The following is a 22,457-nucleotide window of genomic DNA, read 5'->3' as shown; positions in this document are numbered from 1 at the left end:
ATTTTCAGGATAATGTTTAAGCAGAGAGGGGACGTGAAGTAACTGGGGAGAGACAGTCTGTACTGAGCTTAGAGTCACTTTTGAGGATTCCAGAGTCACAGCTGTGGAAGGAGATGGCCTGACTGTTAAGAGAGCTAAGTGCTGCGTGATCGCAGAATGGAATTGACCACAGGGCCCGAGTTATTGGGGGCACAGTTGGCGGCTGAAGGGTCCAGGGCCTGGGTTTGTAGGAAAGGAGCAATTATGGACATGGAGGGAGTGCAGTGGAAGTATTCTGAGATGTAACCTGCAGGAACAAGTGAATGAGGATCCAGGACCCGTGTCAGGATGCATTTGATGGACTTTATATGAATGCTGCCTTAGCATTTGGCCACTGTCTAAACGCCCCAGTCACCATGCATGCGTCACATGTGGTGGTGATCCTACCTCAGTGACAGCAAAGCTGCGCTTCCCACAGGGCACGACCTTGTACCATTTGTCATGCAGCATGTCCATGAAGCCGTCCGACTTGTACTGACTAACAAGCTCGGAGATGTTGGAGGTGAGCGGAGAGTTCTGAGGAAGGCCGATGCCGTAACCTGTGAGAGGCGACACGCACAATGGAGGCTCCTTAGCAATTATTCCTCCATCACAGCAGCAAAAAGCCGTCCCACTTCACAATCACACACTGCCATTATATTCTATTGCTGGTTTATAGCTGTGCAGAAATAGAATGAAACTGCTGTTTAGCAGAGAGAAAGGGAAAAAGAGCAGGTACTTGATGGTTGTACATGTCACACAGTGCAATGTACCACATATACACTAAAAAAAAAAGATTCTTGCTCCTAATAAAACATATTTGTAATTGTTTTAAGTATTATATACATGAAAAATAGGATTTCAAATGGTTATGTGTTTTTTTAAACAAACATAACGCAAAAATGTGTAAAAAAAATAATAAAGTAACCTTTACTTGAAATCTATGAAACGGGTTGGTCAGCAGGGTTATGCAATTGGTACATTAGGTTGATGTAATTTTACACATAAAGCTTGTGTTTTGTTCAAAACCTGATGTACAGGTAATGAGGAATTACATACTTTATTAACGTTAACTGTTTCAGCAGTCTATGGTTATGGGAAATACTGACATGAAATAAGAATAGACATAGATAACTTATCCGTTTGGCAAAATCTTTGTTTTCTTATGCTTGAACTGACAACCTTCTGCTTTTAATACTAAAGCTTTACCAACTTGAGCAACAGTGACACTTTTGAACAAGTTGGTATTTTATTTATTAAGCAATAGCAATAAATAATTATCAGTATAATTCTGAATTACACTACCATTCAAAGGTTTGGGGTCACCCGGGCAATTCTGTGTTTTCCATTAAAAACTTTTACCAGCATGAGTTGTGAAATGATTGAAAAATATAGTGTCATTGAAAAGGTTAAAAATAATGTATGTATTTGAAATAATAATTTATTTAATCATCAAACTTTGCTCTCATCAAAGAATCCTCCATTTGCAGCAATCACAGCATTGCAGGCCTTTGGCATCTGGATGTTAATTTGTTAAGGTAATCTGGTAATCTGGGCGTTCTGACGCAATGAGCAGACACATTGTACCATTACTACACTGCAGTGACAGTTGCTGGGAATGGGCCTCTATACACCTAAGTAAATATTGCAGCAAAAAACAGACATTTGCAGCTAGAATAGTCATTTACCACATTAGTGATGTAAACAGTATATTTCTGAATCGTCCATTGCAAAAAAAGTGCCTTTCTGTCAAAAAAGGGACATTCCTAAGTGACCCCAAACTTGAACCGTAGTGTATGTTTGTATGTTTTCATGAATAAATTGATGTGTTCATAAATAATAACCTCCACCTCCACTCAAGGAATAGGTTAGATGCAGAGAATACAATTTCCCAAAGTGATGTAATGAGGAATGACCTACCTGTGTGTTATTTTATGTAATTTAACATAACCATGATGAAATACTTACATGTAAAGTTAATGTGAAGTTCCACATTACCTGTACATCAGGTATCTGAACAAAAACATAAGGTTTATGTCTAAAACTGCATTAACTTTATGTAATCCTTTATTTATGTGATAAAATGACATGGAAAATGTACATGTGATTAAATTACATAAAGTCTGAGTTTTAGGCCTGATTATTTTTTTGAGAGTACGAGTGTGACAAACTCCCCAATAGCCAATGAGAGAAGTGCCTTTCCACAACAGGAAGCACCCTGACTGATCTGTATTGTATCCTGAAGGCTTAAGGGTGCATTAAGTAATTAACAACAACACTGGAATCTGGGAGTGTGGTGGCCTGTAATGGAAGCGGCCGCCATGGGAACATTTTCACAGCGGGAGGAAGAGTCCTGCTAAATGGACCAGAGATTAACAGTAGACAGAAAAGAATGTAAGCTTTTGAAAGCCGGAAGATTAACTGCTGTGCAAATGTCCAGTGATTGATATTGTCTGGCCTGAAAGCGCTGATGCTGTTAGCCAGCAGTCATGCAGAAAGACCTCTTAGAACCAAGTGATAATTAAAAACCTAAACATATTTGTGAATATTGTTGCTGTGCCTGCTGTTGCCATCACTTTATCTCTATGCACCATGTTACCTTCTATTGCAAAGGGTTTCCCGACGGTTAGTGTTTTGCAGTCTGCATCTATGGAGACCTCATAGTCCAGCAGCGCCTTGTCCATGATGAATGCATCCAGCTTCTGAGGGTCAGCTCTGCAAACACGATGTTACAGTGAACTGGGAGCGCAGTAAAAGAAGCTGCACACGTCACATTAACTTCAAACCACACAAACTGTGGGGATTTTCAAAATGCGTTGTCTGCTCTGACCTTTTGTATCATCATCAGATTTCTTCTTGCGTGTTGATCTGAAGCAGCTGTGTTTATTAAATAGTTTGCAGCAAACGCATTTGCGAGGGTAATAATTACTGTTGCCGATCGAAAAATGAAGTGTACAAACATTAAGAACTGTGCATTCGTCGGGATTGAACCTAAACGTTTGAGCTCTAATCTAAAGAACGAGCATGAGTGAAAGATGATTGACGCTTTTTCCTTCAACCTTTCGCCAGTTACATATTTGAAGTGTGGTTTACAGAGGTGACGCATTAGATCGCAGCAGGTGAGGTGACGTTTTGACAAATCATCTGAAAAGTCTTTGCTGACAGCTAAGGTCTAGTACAAATGATACAAGGACCCTTTGTTGTTTGTCATCAAGGGCACTGTTTTAAATCCTTATCGTTTTCTACCCACACGATCATTACTGCAGGTTGAATCAGCTTTAGCTTATGTCACCATGTTAAAATTATCTGATATTTTTAAGAGCAAATAACTTAGATACCGCATCATGCCTCTTTATCCTTAGTATTATACTACAGTACTAAGAAGCTGAGCGCAGTACATGGAAACTAGAATGTATGAATGATGGAGCTCTACTTGATGCAAAGTCATGTCAAACTTTTCTCAAGTTCAGAAAGAAAAGCCTTCACATCGTGGCTCAACCACTGTTTTAGTTTTACATTTAGGGCTAAACTGAGTTTTGTGAAGCCCCTTCCCAAATTACACAAACTTGGACTGAACCTCATTATGTAACTGATAAGTAATGGCAGGTACCTTGGGTAGTAAACCCAGAGGAGTGTTCAAAGTTACACCACACCACACTTATCCGCTCTTGTTCCTGGGGTGCATTTTTATAAAGATGACATTTTCCATTGAACCATCTAATCAGCATTTTACAAGCTCCAGTGAAAAATAAATAAATATCTTGTTCCACCCATTTAAATTGTGTCCTACTCAGGCCCGACCTGCACTCGAGCTGCCTTTTCTGGCTAGATTCTGCTTTGCTCCATTGGGATGCCAGTTGAATGTTGAAGCAGCTTAGGATGACAGGGTAAAGAGGAGGTTGAGGTGTGAATGCAAACAGGCAGGCTAGCAATGCGGAAAGACAGCAACAGGGATGCAGTGTGTTTGTCTTCTAGAATGTGGACTCTGACACATCATTCGGGGTCTTTTTGCGTAAATACACACAGATTGAAAGATTCACAGGAGAGATGATTGGATAGTCCCTGATTTAGCAAAGACAGGTATGTTAATCAACTGTATCTACACATACAGTAGGAGTGTCCTACTTGAGATTATGTATGCCGTCTGGCGTCGCTGGGACGTTGTATCGTCTCATGTACTCGTGCATCTCGGGGAAACTCTTTTTGACGTAGTCCTCTGCGCTGCTTTCTCTCACTGTAGCAAAGCGGAATCCCTGAGAGGGATGGTGCAACTGCAGGAGAGAATCAAAAAATCCAGGGCGTCACAGTACTTCACTCATATTCATATTTTTCAGTTAGAGGTGCGTTTCTGTTAATTGTCAGTTTCAAATCTCACGTGTTAAAGGAGCACTGATGGAAAACTAAATAATTTGTTTTTGTTTTCCATTAGTTACGAAGCCACTCAGTACTCCTGTACTTGTGTGATTCAGAGAGTTGATGAAAAGGAATTAATCACCTTCCTCTTAATTGCATTTAGAACATTGTGCAGCATTTACAGATTTAAAGTTTGGTGTCCTTTTAAAAGTAGGAACAGATACCCAATCTGCTGGCCTGCACTTTTCTTAAGTGTCCATCAAGGACATTTTGAAAGAGAAATTCACCAACAAACCATTAGTCATCGTTCTGGAAGCTTGAGAGGAAGTAAAACAACCATGTTTTCAAAGACTATTAGATTAAATTAGACCTTAAAAAACTTAATGCAAATGTTGCCTAAAGTGAGCTGAAGCAGTCAGAAACATTGAGTACAAAAGTAAAGCCAACATATATTGTCATTTTTATGAAATTCTATCTTCTATTTTTAGCTAAAAGTGTCCCGTGGATGATGCCAAGCCTTTTCTTCAGTGTAGGTCACACGACTGGCAGAAACAGATCAACCAAAATCACAAACTCCATGAATTGAACTGTCTGACATCAAAAAAACATGATATACTGTAGGTAGACACAGATTGACCAACTCCCCCAAGCTAGAACCAAAAATGTAAAGTTTAGAGAGACAGTAGTGGATCAAAATAAGAAGGTTTAGCCTTTCAGTGGAGCTGGCGCCACTTTCGTACCTTTGGGTCGTGTATCCCTGACAGCTGTTCGTACGTCTTCTCCCCGACCATGACGGCAGCCAGGTTCGCAGTGTAGGTCGACAGACAGAACAAACAGAAGATGGCCCAGAGGTTCATCAGCAGGCGGCCGGTCCAGCACTTGGGCGGCTTGATGGCGACCGTCCTCCCGAAGAGGATGGCGTAGCACACGTTGAGCGCCGAGGAGAAGGAGAAGACGCGGTCGCGGTTGCGCCCGCGCGGCGTCATGCCGAACGGGCTGTGCCACTCGTACAGCGTGAGGAAGATGGCGGTGACGTGAAGGGACACGAAGATGCCCAGCCACATGGACCAGTGCAGGGGCCACATGAAGGCCCCGATGGGGGCAGCTGTGTCACGGGTGCGGACCTGAGCAGAGAAAAGATTGAGAGTAACAAAGCTTCACTACTGAATTATCATTGCAAACATTATTGAAAAGCAATATGAGGGGTGGATCTGCAGAAGCTGCTTTTCCTTTTAGAGGATTTGAGTGTTGGACAATGTGTATAAATATTTATCCAAATGATAAATTCCAAATGAAATATATTCCAAATGAATATATTTTAGAACTGAGATAAAAACTAACACTAAAAACATTAAAAGGATTTTATTTGGTCAAGACAATATGAGCATAACGTGTTCACCCTGTGCTCCAGTCACTACCTCAGCCTTATCTCAAATAAAACTTAGTGGTGAAGGTGCTTTTCGTGAATCGGAACGGGGGAGCAGATAATAGAAAAGACAGCGCCTGTAAATAAAGCAGGGCATGGTCTCCTATAGTGGCACGTTGATAGGGAGAGAGGGAAGAGTGATTACCACCATCACTACAGCTGTCAGACGGTGAGGCCACCTATAGTAATTGCAGTAACAGAGTCACAAAGCTGTACACTCATCAGTATAGCCCCATGTGGGGAATTGCATTAGAATCCAATAACATAGGGCTTGCAGTAATAAAAGTCTAGCATGTTGTTGCTGACCACCCGCATACCAAGAGGGAAGAGTTGAGGTAAGTGACAGAGAGCAGCAGCAGAACATCTGGATTCAGTGACAGCAAAAGAGGAGGAACACTGACCAGAATTCCCAGACTGGTGGAGAAGAAGGGAGACGTGAAGTCAATGACCTGGCTTCTGGCGGAGTTAATGCTAAATGAAGTCACTGCCAAGTGGGCGGCGCCACTGAGCAGGTCTCCCACCAGGCCCGTCCAGCGGCCGTTCTTAAACCCCCCGTACTTCCCATCGCCAACGATGTAGAGGTCAAAGGTGAAGCCCATGTCCTCCGCTAGTTTCTCCAGCAGGTCGATGCAGTAGCCGTAGCAACACTTCTTCAGCTCAGTGGGAACTGACCCGTTGGGTCCTGCGAGGTTTTGAAAAAGTCCTTCCAAAAGTGAAGTTTCGTTAGTGAGCGGGTCAAGGCACAGCTGACCTGCAGGACACAACCCGTCCCCGTCCACCTCCCGTGTAAACACAAACGGGTGCTCCACCAGAGTCACTACCCGCAGATGCAGCGTGGAGCGGCGCCAGTCGCCTCCTAAGGAACCCAAGTGGCTTGGCCACGCCCCCTGGTCCATCAGAACCCTCCCCCTGCGCCAGCGTCCCAGGCGGGTCCAGGTTGGCTGGCCGAGGGGGTCCAGCTGCAGGGACCAGATGTAGTGATGGGCTTCTGAGATGAGCTTCTGGCTGTGACTGCCTCTGGATATGAAGCCGCTGTGGCCCTCGAACGATGTGTTGGATAGAAATCTGACAGGAAGGAAAGGAAAGGGGGGAGGAGGCACAAAGGATGCAAATGAGTTGGAGGTGGCACAATAAATAACCTCACAGTGTTTCCTTTATTTCAGGTTCATCCCTCGAAAAAGCATAAATACAAATGATGAAAAAATAACCTAAAATTACAAATGAGTTTTTCAGAGTAGCAAACACTGAGCTTCATAACAAGTGCAGAACAGCAGCAGTCAAGTGTGAGTTCATGCTTTGCTGAGCCACTGATCTGGTCTGGTCCGGAGGCCCAGTTCCAGAACCACAAGTTGTTTCACAAGCTACAGATGACTAGTGCTGCGAGAGCTACACACAGAGACGTTTTATGGTAATGATCAGGAAGCCGGCTCAAGTCCTCTATTAATATATTATATCAACTGCAGTTAAATATATTTTCTTCCAGCTTGATATTTTGTCCATGTGTCAGTTGTCAGGATTTCTTCAGGATTTTAGAGACTTAAATGTAATATTATGATTTACTCCTGATTTAACACAAGCACAGCACACTCTGTTACTCTGGGCTCTGTGGCTGTCCAGTGTGTGTGTGCGTGCGTGTGCGCATGTCCGTGTGCGTGTGTGTGTGTGTGTGCGTGCGTGCATGGGTGTGTGTGCGCATGTCTGTGTGCGTGTGTGTGTGTGTGTGCGTGCGTGCGTGCGTGTGTGCGTGCGTGTGTCTGTGCGTGCGTGTGCGCATGTCCGTGTGTGTGTGTGTGTGTGTGTGTGTGTGTGTGCGTGCGTGCGTGTTTGTGTGCGTGCGTGCGTGTGTGCCAGCCAGCACCACAGTCCAGTGATCACACTCCCTCACTCACTGAGCCATGCTGCTGGCTGTCTCCGAGTGTCAGATACTGGAGCTGATGCGCACATTCCCACCCACACACAGGAAAAGACACACTTACACCGGAGCCAAGTTTGACTTCGGAGAGGATGCGGGTTTCCACCCTGGGCAGGTGGATTCACACGTCTGAGGTACATCGTGCCTTCGGGAGGACATGATGTAAATAATGTCATTGGTCCCAAAATATCCCTCTTCCTGCCACCGTGCCCTGCAGAAACCTCATTCCCACCGCACCCTGTCTGCCTTTCTCTGTTAGCAGGTTTTAAGGCAACCTGACAGCTCAACTAGTCGATCTGAAGGTCAGTGTCTTGTAGATGTGAAGCTACTTGGGGAGTGTGTCTCTCTCCTCGTCGCACAATGGATGTGACATCCTGCCCGGCGCTCGCTCGCGTTACACGCTAAAGAGCCGAACGTCGCGTTTCAGCTAAAGGTTAGGAGTTTTAATAGCTAATGTTTCATGTTGAGACGCGACATCGACGGTGTTTCGTGGCTGAAATCCACAGCTTCTGTCGGCTGGAAATAAACACGTAGGTGGAATCGTGCGTGTGCGAGGACTCGAGTTTTACGATTTTGCCTGCAGTTGAACGTTGCTTCTCGGAAAAAGACAGAGAAGGTATCTTCACTCAAAGGTCACCGGCAACAGTAGCACAACAAACATGACGCGCTGCAACAGAAACCACACGGGCGCTATCCATGATTGTGCTCGTTGATTTTCTCAGGTCGAGGCTTTGATGGAGCCTGTTTTTTCCTCCTCCTGCAGGGAACCGGCTGGTAGAAGCACAGGACACTGACTGAATTCAAAGTGCTGCTCCAGTACTTCAGTCGCTGATCCAGAACAGAACCCGGTGATCTCTATTACATCTGGGCTTAATTCTGATTGGGAGCGCTCGATAAACTATTGAATTCCTCTAATCAGACCAGTTAGGAGCAAATAAACTGAGGCACAGGTCTGATCTGTCTTTAATATTTCATGATGTTTTCAGGTCTGCATTAGCTCCACTGTCCAAGTAAAGCAGAGGCCGTGGGCGGGGCGTAGATTTGTGCCTTGCATTTGTGCTTTGTCAACAAGAACTCTTTAAAACCAAGCAACCAAATCTATTTACATAAAGAAATAAAAGATATTCAGGCAACAGAATCAAAATTAGGAACTGAGATTTTGCTTGAAGGTTAATTAAACAAGGTGATGACAGTAATATAGACATACATACTGAAGCAACGCTGAGAGTCAAAGCAGCCCCGTCCGTGTTCTGACCCGATCCAGCGTTTGTGTCACAGTCAGGAACTCGTAATGAAGAAACGCATCTGAAGCCGTGTGTCTTACAGTGATCAACCTCATTGCTTGTTGCTTTCAGGCATGAAAACATCTTCTTTTAATGCCATGAGATAGTGAAATAAGGGCCGCTGCCATTTTAGCCACATAAAAGCTCTGCCAACAGCATTTCTCCTTGTTAAAGCAGAGAGTGTTTTACTTACATCAGCTCAGGGAACACAAGCCTCAGAGGGGACATTTATTATATAGCATTTTGTATCTTCATAGCTCGGCTGCCTCATTCAGGATACTGCCCTTGATTTCCGTGGATGTGTATCACTTCAGAGATGATTTTTATGAAGACGGATTGTATCTGGTGGTAAAACAACAATTCCTCCTACAGTAGATCTTTTTAAATTGCTAAAACAGGTCCTTGAGCTTTTATATCGGCACCTCCCGAGGTTAGAAGCTGTATTTAATTGCCACCAACATATTGTACAGTTTCTGACTCGCAGGCTTTTAGTCTTTGGTTAAAATGTAATGTCGTCTAACAACTGGAAATACTGATGGACAAGTGAGCAGTGACACACAGACACACAGGACAGACCCGCTCTGAGCCGTCGGCACCATATGTACACTACTGTATGCAACCGTCCATTACATTTTTATAGTCTTTGTGTAAAATTTATGTTGGGCCTTTCTTTTGAAAAATAGATTTATTAATTCTTGCACGTACCAGGACCCAGAGTTCCTGTAAAACCGCGCTGCACCATATACAGGACACTCCAGTGGCCCGAGGCTATTCCCGCAACATAATGCTAAGTGATGTACATTGTAAGGCTTTTCCCATAGGAGCCAGCAAGTGAATGACCAAGACGTGCAGCTCGACGGACGCCGGGAAAATGGAATCTAGTTGTAAATAGAGAGAAAAGACGTGGAATGTGAGCGGCAAGATGATGGCGCGGCCTTCGTGACCCCGCTTGGATCAAAGCCTGAGAAAGCAAACCAAGACAGATGAGAATGAAAGTAATAATGAACAAATCGAGTATAAACCGAGCAGAACCGCCAGCAGCCACTGATTAACCCTATTGGTAATAATGAAGAATAATCATCTGATTTCTCATAATGGAACTTTTACTATTATTACATTAATTTCTGTTTCATTTTCCATCCATGCATTATTTATGTCGGTATTTCTAGTCTATTAAAATTCTCAACACGCTGAGCAAATTTGCCTTTGCGATGCTGAACGTTTTGCCCGGTAGTAGGAATGACGGGATGCGCTCAGACCCGTTTCTCACAGCACAACTTTGACTTCCTCACAGCACAAGTGGCTGAACAGCTCTTCATCCCCGGGTGGAAAGAAAAGCTGCTTGTGTAAAAACACACGCAAAATCATTAAAGAATGCTTAAACGAGTCCCACTGTCCTGTTTGAAGAGGGGAACGTTCAGAAATATGACAGTGGTAAGTTTTTACTGCAGCAATTTAAAACTGCAGCTTTAGAAACAAGTTGAGTTCAATCTATGCAATCTATGCAATCTATATTAGCTCTGAATGACTCTTTTCAGGGGACGGTGTGTTTCATACCTTACTGTACTCATCCAGGGAAGAAAACAGGACTTTGACCTCCTCCAGAACAGCAGACACCTGCTCTCTAAATCCATTTTAATCAGTCCTTTACCTGCACTTCCCGTCGCTGTGCGTAAAATCGGTTAATGCATATTATTTCAGCTTGTTTTTCACAGTGGAGCCAGTTCAGTTCTATCACATTGTGTGTCCATTGTCATAACTCTCTACAACACTCCAGCTGATGAAAAACCACACTATGTAGTTTGTATTTCCCTGAGTGAGTGGTTGATTGCTTTGCCGGCGACTGTGCGGAAGCCATAAGTCCATAATCATAATGCAATAGATCGCCCTGAAGGGATGTCCGGCTACAACCCCTCTGCTCCTCGTCTGTCACATTGTCTCTGGCATCAACGCTGTTGTGGTGACAACGTTTCCCTCTGGGTCAACTCATCCGCTAAGTTCCGATATCGTGGTTTGACAAAACAGAGGTGTCCCCTGTCACTGCAACACACGCGTCTGAAAATGATCTTTGTAAACAGCGAGTGTGTGTGTGGTGGGAATAAGCTGGGCTTTGGATTATGAATGCTTGTTCTCCTGGGTTTTACCTTAAATTGAATGAGCCACAGGAAGGGAATGTTATTTCAGTATAAATATTTCAGTATAAATAAGACCCAAGTCTATTTACAAGCGACTGTAAAGCTTAAAAGGGATGTGTTTTAATCTTTTATTATTTTTCATTATTTGCTTATTGATTAATCCGTGTGTGTCTGAGTAGAGACATGCCTCATTTCATTTCTGCATGCGTAAATACAGGAGCAGCACAGTCGAAGTCACACAGCCTCTTAGCGTCAGGTCGGTTGATTAACGATTTTCTAATTGCACTTTAATTGATTCTGTGACATTCTCTGCTGCACTAACGCTGTGCTACTTTGGAGGTTAGTTAGTAACAGGTAGAAAAATGAGCACTGCTTGGTTTAGAGGTGAAGATCCTCAATAATAACAATGTGTGCTGAGTGAGTGAGTGAGTGAGTGAGTGAGTGAGTGAGTGAGTGAGTGAGTGAGTGAGTGAGTGAGTGAGTTAGTGAGTGAGAACTTAAAAGGGACTTAAAGCGATATTTTACTGGTTTACAATGGGGTTGACCATTGGGGGGGGGCTGAGATGGGCGGGGCCACAATGCGAGGGGGCGGGGTCAGACGTCTGGAGTGCAACTTTTCTGTCTGCCATTGTTTTTTCTTCGCATAAGTGGACAGCACTAATATTCAATGGCTGGAGGTCCTGCTGTAGATTATTTAGAAGACAGCGAGTTCTTCAGCACAGTGACAGATATTTGTGGTTAGTTCAGCGTCGACAAGTTACACTGTATGGAGGAGTACGAGGCTGTCCAGGCATCCTGCAACAGCCGAGACCCACATGCATCATGTCATCGCTGAAAGAAGCACAACTCAATCTGACAGACAAACATTCAGAAACTGCTTTATAAAAAAGGTTATATTTAAGTGTGTGTTTGAATAAAGTTTGTAAGTTGTTTACAGTAGCAGCTTTTTATTCTGAAACAAAGCCACAGATTCCTCATTTAGCCAATCATTTAGCTCATTTATCTGAGTGTCCCTTCATTCTTAAATATTTCCCGAGGTTGTTTTGTCAACGATCGGTTAAAAATCGGTTTTGACCCTTTTCAAAGAGCTGTTGTTTTAATGGAATCACACATGCTTCATTATTAACCCCGGCCCCCAGAGTTTTCTACTGACCGCGTGTTTAAGGTTATTCCACTGTAGGATGAGATGAATTGATCCATACTTGTCTTTAACATCCCATTTGTATTTTAGTGTCTGCTTTTGTGATTCCAACATTATGACCCGAGATTAAAGTTCGAGGAGATCTTCTCTCCTCACCAACAATTAGCATGCAACCTCTTCCCATCTCCATCACATGTGCACTCCACATGTGCACTTACAAATATGTAGTGAAAATAGCTCTGGTTCAGAATAAAACCGGGCTTTAATGTATCTTCCTGTCTAAATGCCCATTTACCTCGAGGAGAAATGTTAAAATTGCTTTCAAAATATCTATATATGGGCTGAAGAATATGTGCTTCTTCCTCTGAGGAACTTCCGCTCCAGCATCTTATCACAGCCTCACCCTGTTCATATATCTACCTCCCCCTCAGGGTGTCTGCACCCCCTGAGCCCTCTGTCATTGCTAAACAGCCCCAATGTTTAGGACTGGTGCTTATGCTGCTTGTTGATGAATGGCATTTGCTAGACTGGACGTATTGGACAAAAACACATAAAATTATCAACTATTATCTTCCAGAATATTATTTTTGTTACCACTAGAAACTCAGAAGTAATTTCCAACCTGTGGGAGCCACTCGCAGACCGCATGAATCATAAACTGTGATAAATCTGGAATGAGATACAGGTGACTCATATGACCCTGGCGCCACAATCAGATTAAAGATCATCTCAGAAAAGAAACCAATAAAAATGTTAGAGTGCACACATAAATGTCTTTGCTACCATGTGGGAGAAGCGTTAACGGGAATAGAGGATGATCAGGATCAGGATGCTGATTCAATTTATGCCCAATCTTTATAACTGAGAGAGACACGCGGAAATAGGGAAGAGAACAATACATCAGCCTCTATTAATCCATGTAGCATGAACGGCCCACACAGGCCCAGAGCTCTGCACAATTCAATTGCAAGGAAATGGAATAACATTTCAGGAAGAAAACAACCTTTCTTTATCTTTGCTGGATGCACACATACATCCTGTCCCACATTCTCCACAGCTGGTTATAACACATCGCATATTGCTGTTACTTTTTCACCACCTCGCTGTGCAAAACTGCTTAGATTAGACCAAGTATCCAGCCTGGAAAAAGAAATCCGCGTCCCCGTGGCAAACTCAGCCGCTCGGTGACACTTGCTGTTTGTTTTGTAATTTGTAAAAGGCAAATAAACTAATCAATATTTAATAAGAAGCTCAAAATGAAAACCAAAGAAATGTAAACACAATCAGAAATCTCCTCAAGCCCCTCCGAGCTCAGCATCCTCAAATAATCCTCTTCCTACGATGGCTCTGCTGATTCAGGCGAAAGGTAAAACTCTAATTGTAATTCAATGTGATCACACACTCTTCATCGCTCAGCAATATAAAGTTGCCCAGCTGCAGTGGTGCCGCTGCTTAATGCAGTCCGGCACGCGCTATCGTTCCGCCACACAGCTGTAGTTATCCAGTGTATAATGTGTGCTGCAGTTACTGCAGCTGGGATTTCACAAAGCAGCTCAAAGAAGTGAAGGCGACAGGATGTCCAGTAAGAGCTGTTTGGGTGGAGGTGACCCAGATTCAAAGCAAGGGAGCACACACACACACACACACACACACACACACACACACACACACACACACACACACACACACACACACACACACACACACACACACACACACACACATACACTGCTTTCAATGACTCATCAATTGTGGAAATATTGACAAACAATTGAAAAGGCCGGTGGTTGCATGTCCCCTTGTTGCTCCGCCTGAAAAAAGCCCGGAGGTGATTCTTAGTGACTCATGATAGCTGTTTGTCTACACAAGTGAAGGAGGCCATTAACAGAATGGAAAGACTGTAGAAGACAGCGCATGGGACTGACAGGAAGAAGAACTACAGTATTTTAAAATGTCTGATCAAGTCAAAAACACAAGTCACAATAGCCAAAGATCATCGTTTTATATATTATATGCTTTATATGCTTTATATCTAGGTCAAGAAACGTTTGGAGAATGAAAGGAGAAGGTTGTGACCACCAGCAGAGCATGTTGGTGGCGACTGGACGTGTGGTTCGGCCGCAGTCGCCACATCCGTGTCTCACCTTGACAAGTACTGGCCCGAGCTGCCGTTCCTCTGCTGTGCATCCATGCAGTTCGTAGTTCCAGGGATCAGCGCCAGGACCGGGTTCTCCTGAGCCGCTCGGCCCACGGCCCGCGCCACCAGCTCCAGCGAGTCGTGCACGTAGTGATCCGTGGAAGGGGATCCCATGACGCCGTGTGCTATGAGCCCCAGAGGCAACGCCTCCGTCCTCAGCTCGGCCACGTTCTGGCTGTCGCCCAGGACCCAGTGGAAGTCCGGCAGCGCCAAGCGAGCGGCCGAGGTCCACAGGCGCCGCACGTCCCGGATGTCGCATCCAAATGTCACCAGCCCCGCCGTGGATGACGGTTCCTTCAGGGCCTCCAGCTGCCGCATCAGAGCCTGCTGTTGATCTGATCTAGACGCGGGTGTGGATGAAGACGCGTGGGACGAGGCAGCGGCGCCGGGAAGAGGCAGAGACGACGGCGCGGCGTCCGACGCCGCTCCGGAGGACGAGAGTGAAGATGACAACAGGGCCAAGGTTGAGGCCGTGGTCGTCAGGTTGACCAGAGTGCCCAAGTGGAAACGGGAATTGTTTTTGATGAGGGAGAGGAAGTCGCTAATGTCCCATTCCTGGCAGAGCAGAATGCTGATGTCCCACCAGCCATTCATCATCAGCAGGGAATAGAGGAGATGGGACGGCGGAGCCTCCACGGTCCGCATCGCCATTTGGAGGTGGAGAGGATTCTGTGAGGAGATTGTAAAAGAATGGGCAAGTTAGGCGTGAAAGATTTACACAGAGGGCGAGAAAAAATGAAAGAGACAGATAGAGAGACAGCAGAAAGAAAGAGGGTTTAGAAAAGATATGTATCACGGAGATATGAGGAAAGAGCGAATGGGATGAAATGAGACGGACGGTTAAACAAACAGGAAGGGATGACGAGCACTAAAGCCTAATTGTGATAATCAAGGAGGGGTGTGTGTGTGTGTGGGGGGGGGGTTAGTGAAGGTCAGTTGGTTTCATAGCAGGCAGAGGAGAAAACATTACAGATTGGAACAACGGGGGAAATGAGAGCAGGAAAAAGGTGAAAGGTAAGATGAGAAAAGGATGAAGAGGGAATTCAGGTGCAGCGTTGAGGAAGAGGGGAGAAGCCTGCAGAGGAATAAGAATGGGAAGAGGAGAAGTGGACGTATCAGAGCGCGCAAGAGGGAACAGGAGACAGACAGAGGGACTATGAAGCCAAGAGCAGAATTATTTTCTATCTTAGAATTCAATTTGTTCCTCGAGAACAAACACAGTGTTGGACGTAATGGGTTTCAACCTCCACTTACCAGCTACCATGAATATCATTACTCACATCATGGGAAACTATTTTTTTACATTTTTCAGAATACCATGAACAAAGTTGGTAAAAGAACACATCCTATGAAATCAAGATCGATTTCTCACCTGCGTTATTGTGTGATGCATCGTGTGACTTTCTACGACGCTAGTAATGATTCAACCAGAACGAAGCTGCTGCTTCCAGGTGAGCTGCAGGTGCAGCTCATCATCTGCTCACGTTTAATTGTCTCCGCGCAGATGTCTGAGTTTGGGCAATCGGCTGCTCCGCTGTGTGTTAATATTCAGCTGAGGGGCGACGACATCGGCTACAGCCTTTGATAAGACGTCCTTGCTGCTTATCAATCTGGCAAAAGTCCATTTTTTTCACAATGAGAAAGATTATTCACAGGTGGAACCCTGCAGATCTTGGCGGAAGAGGAGGTCGCAGCACAATGACCCCAAGGTCACGGTGTGAAATGCTCACAGAAATACAAACGCACAAGAGCTGCACAAGGTTTCAGACCCCAGGACTGTTCTTTTTATTCCAGGCTAAAGTCTCCATAAATACTTGAACTGAAACATCCCAAACTCTGCTCAGTTCATCAAATGTATCTGAAAAAAGCCCAGAAAGAAAATCTAAGTCTGGTGCTTGAACCCACTAAAAAATTCTGAAAAAGGAATAAACGTTGCTCTGGATGATGCCAAAATGCAAGAATGCTCATCCTCAAAGGCTCAAACCCGTGCAGGTTATGTTTTTAATGAAAAAAAATGAAAGGACCCACCAGCGTGTTATCAGAGGAAGGTGCTAAAGTCAGCATGTATGATGGTGTGGGGGTGAATCACCACCTGCAGCACGGCTTACGTGACCTGCATGGGAACGCACCATTGATTCAAGGCCCATAATGAGATTTCAGAGAGAAATGTGTTGTCATCGAGGCGACATCTTTTTAAGGGACCGGCCTCGTCGGACGGATCCAGATGTGAGCGTTATAGAAAAGGTGTGAAAGGAGGGGGCTCGCGCCAGCGGCCGAGGGCTGCAGCCACAGTGGAGAACGGGGCCGACGCTCCACCCAACGCCAGCGCCTCCTGCTTCTGGGCTTCATTTACACCACACGTGCAAAATAATAATAACGGCCTTTAGCCTCTGAAACACTCCGAGCACATGGACTAATGCTTTTCTGCTGTACATAAGCTCCTTGCTTTTCCCATCAGATCCATATTTCATGACTTCTAAGCATTTCCTCCGTTAGATAGATAAGTCTGTGGCTGCACACATTAAAAGCCCACTTCTTCCTCGGACTCGGTGTCGTGTCCATTCCGAGGCCCTGTCTCTGTGCCGTCTCCACAGCCCAGTTCTGTGCACAGGTTCGGGCCAGAACCCGCGACCACCTGCTCACTCACACGTGTCTGGAAGTCACTGCATCCTCACGGTTGTGGACAAAAGGCTGGTTGATTTTAATGCAGAACAATCCCAGCGTTTCTACAAATCGTTGTGTATAATGATCGACACAGATACTATTCTGTTTGGGGGCTATTGTATAGTGAAGTCAGAATATAAATAAATGTGCCAGAGCAGCAGCTCCAGTGGACTTTGTGCTTCAGTCCATGTGGATGCGCTCACACACAGCTACAGATGCTGAAAAGGCCCTCAGCAAGTCTATAATTGACTCTACAACTTCTGCACGGGCTTCGCACTTAAAGCCAATGTACATTAATCCATTGGTTAATTTTACTTTAACTCCCATTAATCACTCTGCCCAGTAGGCATGCTAATAAGCCAGTCCCTAATTATCCTATGCACCGATTTACAATTGCTGCAAACAAAAGCAAGTGTCCGGTTGAGGAGAGAAATGCTAATACAGCCTACAGGGCATCGCGCTCCTGCCTCCCTTCATCCTGAGGAGGATTTAAGGATTCCTTCCGCGCTGTAACACGTCTGCGCTGCCATCATCATAAAGCTGAACCCCTCTCTTTGTTCTTCATGTAAATAAACAGGATCAAATCGGCTACAAACGGCGTCTGTCTGCTTCCTTACATAAACGCGTGCATCTGCTGCTTTTGAGGCGCTGGGAAATCCCGGCTCTGTTGTCACTTTGCGCTCTTTTATCAGTCCTCTCTTAAAAAACAGCCCAAATGCGTTTGCCCTGAGTTTCTTTTAATGCAAAGAAATCGCAGGCCTCGCTGTTTGGTAAAAGTGCAGGGACCGGCAAAACGTTGAGCCAGTAGACAAATCAAATAAACTAGCTATGACTTGGGTATTGATCTTTCCATGATTAGATGATTCATGGCGGTGGGTATGAAAACTAAATAAAAGGGGTTCCTGGCCTTTCTCTAAAGGATCACTAGGTTTTTTTACTTGTGTGCTGTAGATTACGCAGAACTGTAATTTTGGAAATAAAATGATGCCGGTGTTGTAAATTTTAAAGCCTCTTGGGTCCTTGCTATTTTCACATACTGTAGAGCTTTAAGAACTTAAAGTCTGGATTGACCAACACATAGACCTTAGTTTTTTCAGCCTCCTTATATCCTCCAGTCACCAAATCCTTATCATTCATCTTGTTCTGTGCAGGTACTGTATGTGAGGATTTTATCAGAGGCCAAACGTTCCTGTCGTGCTTCAGTCCTTAACACTTGTCACTTTAAGCCGCTGCATGTGAAGCAGACGTGTGTGCAGCGTCTCAGCCGCCAAATGTCAGTCGCGTGATTGTTCCTTGTTTTCATCATCTGTCGGGGAGGATGCTGCATCTTAATGTTCCACGAGCTCTAGTGTTGTAGACGTGCACTGAAGTGTCTATTGCCAGTAAGGTTTCCCCATCCATTATCACCACTTCATTCCCATTTCCCCTTTTCCCTCTTTACCCTGGTTCTGTTATCTCGCATATTCTAATCCTGTTATGATCCCATTATGAGACGTACTAAACAACATGAGGCCGGTTTATCAATACACACCCCACTAAATTATAGAACCAAGGGAAGCTCAATATTCAATAAACATTAATTAGACTTTATTAAATGTTGTTTACTTACTCTGAAAAGGGAAATTGCTCTCAGCCTACAGCAAAACTAGACTAAGTCAGTGGGGAGTTAAACCACTAGTCCAGAAGCTACACACGAGCATCGCACACGCACTGCTGTCTGGAGTTCATCTCCTGCCCATGTATCCATCCATCTAATTGTTTATTAATGCACAATCACTCAACCATCAATTCATCTTGGGCGTCAGCTGGTTACTCTGCATCTGTTACTTCACTTTAAAAGCCAGCTTGGACTCTAAACACCTGCTGACTCCTTACAGCAACATTCTTGCTTGTGCACAGAGCGGGAAATTAGATATTACTCCAGAAGTGACAGAGTGACAGACACACACACACACACACACACACACACACACACACACACACACACACACACACACACACACACACACACACACACACACACACACATCTGGTCCTGTCTAGTTTGTCACAGTGTGTGTGAAAAGTCAAATACACACACGTACAAACTTTATCTGTAAATGCACCTACTGCAATGCAATAACTGTCTCGACACCAGTAACGCACACACTGAGACGCTGTAAAACACTCAACAGGCAGCTCCTCCAAAGAAAAATGATGCGTTAGCCTTCCAGGCATTGATTAACTAATGAGTGATAATCGTGACATATTTGTCAGCTTTTCTGTATTAATTACTGTGCGTCATTGACCGGCTTATCCCACTAACAGTCAACACTGGCTAACGTGAGCATGAGAGCGATCGCTCTTAACCTCATTTTAAGCTTAAATCCATAAAGAGGGCGGCTCAGATGCTCCAACATAAAAACATTAACTAAAAAGGTGGTTCTCGCTTTTCACAGACTGCTCCATCCGTCTAGTGATTGTAATCATGATATTGAAAATTTGATTAAAAAAAAAAAAGCAGCAAATCAGGCCAGACTGATAATGTTCTATAAAATGTTGCTGCCAAATGGCTAAATCGTAAAACTGTGTACGTTGTCCAGCCAAACGTATTACTGGGAGCCGGTGGAGCAATTTCCAGCTTATTGTAAAAGTAATGAAATATCTTTAAAACCTTCTCAGTAGTTGACTCCATGTTGGCTTTTTACGGCGCAGCCACTTTTGTAACAGACCAAACGCCAAGTGTAAACCAGCGCGCCGCTTTCTTAGTATATTTAATATGAGGCAAGAGCTCGACAATGATCTGTCATTACGGTATCTCCCACACTCTCATTTTAACAGATAATATGATCTGATGATCAGACGTGTGTGATGCGTGTCAGTGGATCAATAGATAGAGTGTTCCTGGGTGAATGACTCGGATCAATAATGCACATAAGCCCTGGATGATATGTTTATGTGAGTTCATCAAAGTCATCCAGGTCAGTGTCATGATGAAATATAGTTTTACACCAGCGTGCTCTGTTCCTCCATAGAGCTGGATGCAGCTTATCAACAAAGCATTTGTGTAAGCTCATACCTGGGGGCATATGCTGCTGGGTACACATAGCCTTCAATCAAACTTTTACCTGTAACCTTGTCTATAAAGGAGAAAACGCTTCCTCTGCATAGAGACACTCTGCGCATACAGTAGGTTTCAGCACCATGGACAGAGCCCGCTCCTGCGTTATGGATCTGGGTCTTACTTCATCGTGGCTCATTCTGACGTGCATGCAGCTTTCCCCACAGTTAACAGTTGGATGCTTTAGGGGAATAAAACAATATTATTCTCTTTCTTGTGTGCTTGTGTCACATCTGTAGCTGAGTTTGAACCATTAAAAGATGAAAAGAAAAATCGTGTCCTTCATCTGAACAGATGCCTAAAACTGACAGAGGGGAGGAAAATATTAATAAGGAAAAGAGACGCTCATGACTGATGGCGTCAGGTGAGTCAGGCCTTACAGGCAGAGCCTGCGAGGCGTTTTAAACGTCTCCTTTACCTGAGTGTGAAACGAGCTGCAGGGAAATGGAATTGCACGCTCAACAGTTCTGCTGTGACTGAGATATAACTTTTTTTTACCTCACTCTGACGCGTGAACTCCCTCTGCACAACACTGACGACGGGCACCTGGAGCGCCAGGGAGACGAACTCCAGCTTGACGAACTCGTCCCGGTTCCGTGGGAAGGCGACCATTGCGGAAACCCCCTGCACGATCACGGTGTGACACACGCTCTCCAGAAAAGACAGCGGGTCCTCGTCCTCGGGTCCCCCCGAGGAGGAGAAGGAGAAGGCGGGCAGCTCGCCGAGCCCGGACCCAACGGCCATCACAAGTTCCAGGGATAAATTGTAGGGAAGCAGCCCGGCCCGGTTCAGAGCCTCCGCCGCCAGCAGGACCGAATCTCGGGGTGCGAACATGCGGTTCTCCCTCGAGGTATTTTCCTCACGGTGCCGCGTCTGACTCCTACTCCGACTCGCTCCCCGCGGGCTGTTTGCGGCGCCTCGACTCCTGTGGCTCCCGTATCCGGGCGCGCCGCCACTTGTTTTCACCGGCTTCTCCAACTCCGGCCACCGATCTCCGCCGCCCGCCGGCGCCCCGTCGGTGTCCGCGTCCTCAGAGCCGCCGCCGGCCGCGGAGGAGAGCAAGCGGGGCTGAACTTGCAGAGCCCCCACCCGAACCGTGTGGCCGATCCGCTTCAACACTTGGCACGGCTGCGGGTGCGAGAGTGCGCGCGGCGGGAACAACGCCAGGGCGCACAGGAGAACGCATAACGACGGCGGCAGCACGGCGGCTTTCATCGTCATCACCGCCACTGTCTTCATCCTCGCCGCGCCACAATCGCCCCGGATCCCCCGTCCACGCGCAGGCCAGCCGAGCAGCGTGGCCACCGTGTCGGTCCCGGTCCCCCTCGTGGCCGCCCGCGTGTGGCACTGGCGCGCCGCTCAGACCCGCCGCAGCCTCCGCTCCGGCTCTAGCTCGCGGCAAAGTTGTGCGTTTCTCCACGGACACAGACAACAGGCTGGTGAGGCGCAAGATGAGGCACGAGCCGCGCACACGCAAAAAAATACCCACAAACGTGCTGCTTTTCATCTCAAAAGATTTTCATTATTCAAGCCTGTGAATCCAAAACGTGTCGGCGGGGCAATGAGCTACATTTTCCACACATGTCAACGGCGAAAATGAAGTAGACAAGCTCAAAGGAGAATGTGGCGGAAAGAACGGTTATTGCGCATCATGCAAATTCCAAAAGAGGAAATCCACATCTGGCTTCGAAAGACAATTATCCCATTATCATCCAGACTGAGGAAATGCTACTTCATCCCGGAATCTCAGATGGGGAAATTATTTCCCCCTCTCCCCATTAAACACAGGAGTGGAAGCGTTCCCAGAGCGCGCGCGCGGTGCTTAGCGCGAGACAACCTCTGTACTGACACTTGTACTAGCGAGACCTCCGGCACGAGAGCGCGATCTTCTGCGCACGTTCCAATCAGATATCACCCCCCCCCCCCCCCCCCCCCTTCCCCCCGCTGCGTCTCCACCCCGCTCCTCTCACCAGAGTCGGAGGGAACGTTGTGAATGAACGCGTTGCATAACAGCAAACAAATCCAACGAAATATGCGCAAAGGCGTCCTGTCAGATCAACACTTTACACAACCTGTAGCTCGTGGCTCTGTTCTGCCGTTCTATTGCCAGACTATTGGATTATGTGTGCGTATGACACGAGGACGAGGCAGTGTGATGTAATCCAATATCGCCTACACCTGCAAAAAACAACCAAAGAGTTGAATCAGCACATCTGGACAACGGTGCA

The 22,457-nt window shown here is 45.6% G+C and overlaps 1 protein-coding gene across 1 annotated transcript in view; it reads right to left on the bottom strand.

Moving 5' to 3' along the window:
• grin3a (glutamate receptor, ionotropic, N-methyl-D-aspartate 3A) overlaps positions 1 to 22,149 on the bottom strand; it is a 29,068-nt gene extending 6,919 nt beyond the window's left edge. The window contains exons 1-7 of the mRNA XM_029168730.3: positions 20,728 to 22,149; positions 14,413 to 15,134; positions 6,199 to 6,862; positions 5,112 to 5,495; positions 4,144 to 4,289; positions 2,618 to 2,733; positions 427 to 578 (exon numbers count right to left, since the gene is read on the bottom strand). Of these exons, the coding sequence (XP_029024563.1) occupies positions 427 to 578; positions 2,618 to 2,733; positions 4,144 to 4,289; positions 5,112 to 5,495; positions 6,199 to 6,862; positions 14,413 to 15,134; positions 20,728 to 21,468 (2,925 nt within the window). The 5' untranslated portion in view covers positions 21,469 to 22,149. The remainder of the gene's footprint in view (positions 1 to 426; positions 579 to 2,617; positions 2,734 to 4,143; positions 4,290 to 5,111; positions 5,496 to 6,198; positions 6,863 to 14,412; positions 15,135 to 20,727) is intronic.
• Positions 22,150 to 22,457: the final 308 nt, after the last annotated feature.

Source organism: Betta splendens, chromosome 12 (assembly GCF_900634795.4).
Source record: "Betta splendens chromosome 12, fBetSpl5.4, whole genome shotgun sequence".
NCBI lineage: Eukaryota > Metazoa > Chordata > Actinopteri > Anabantiformes > Osphronemidae > Betta > Betta splendens.
This window is presented reverse-complemented; position numbering and strand designations above follow the sequence as displayed.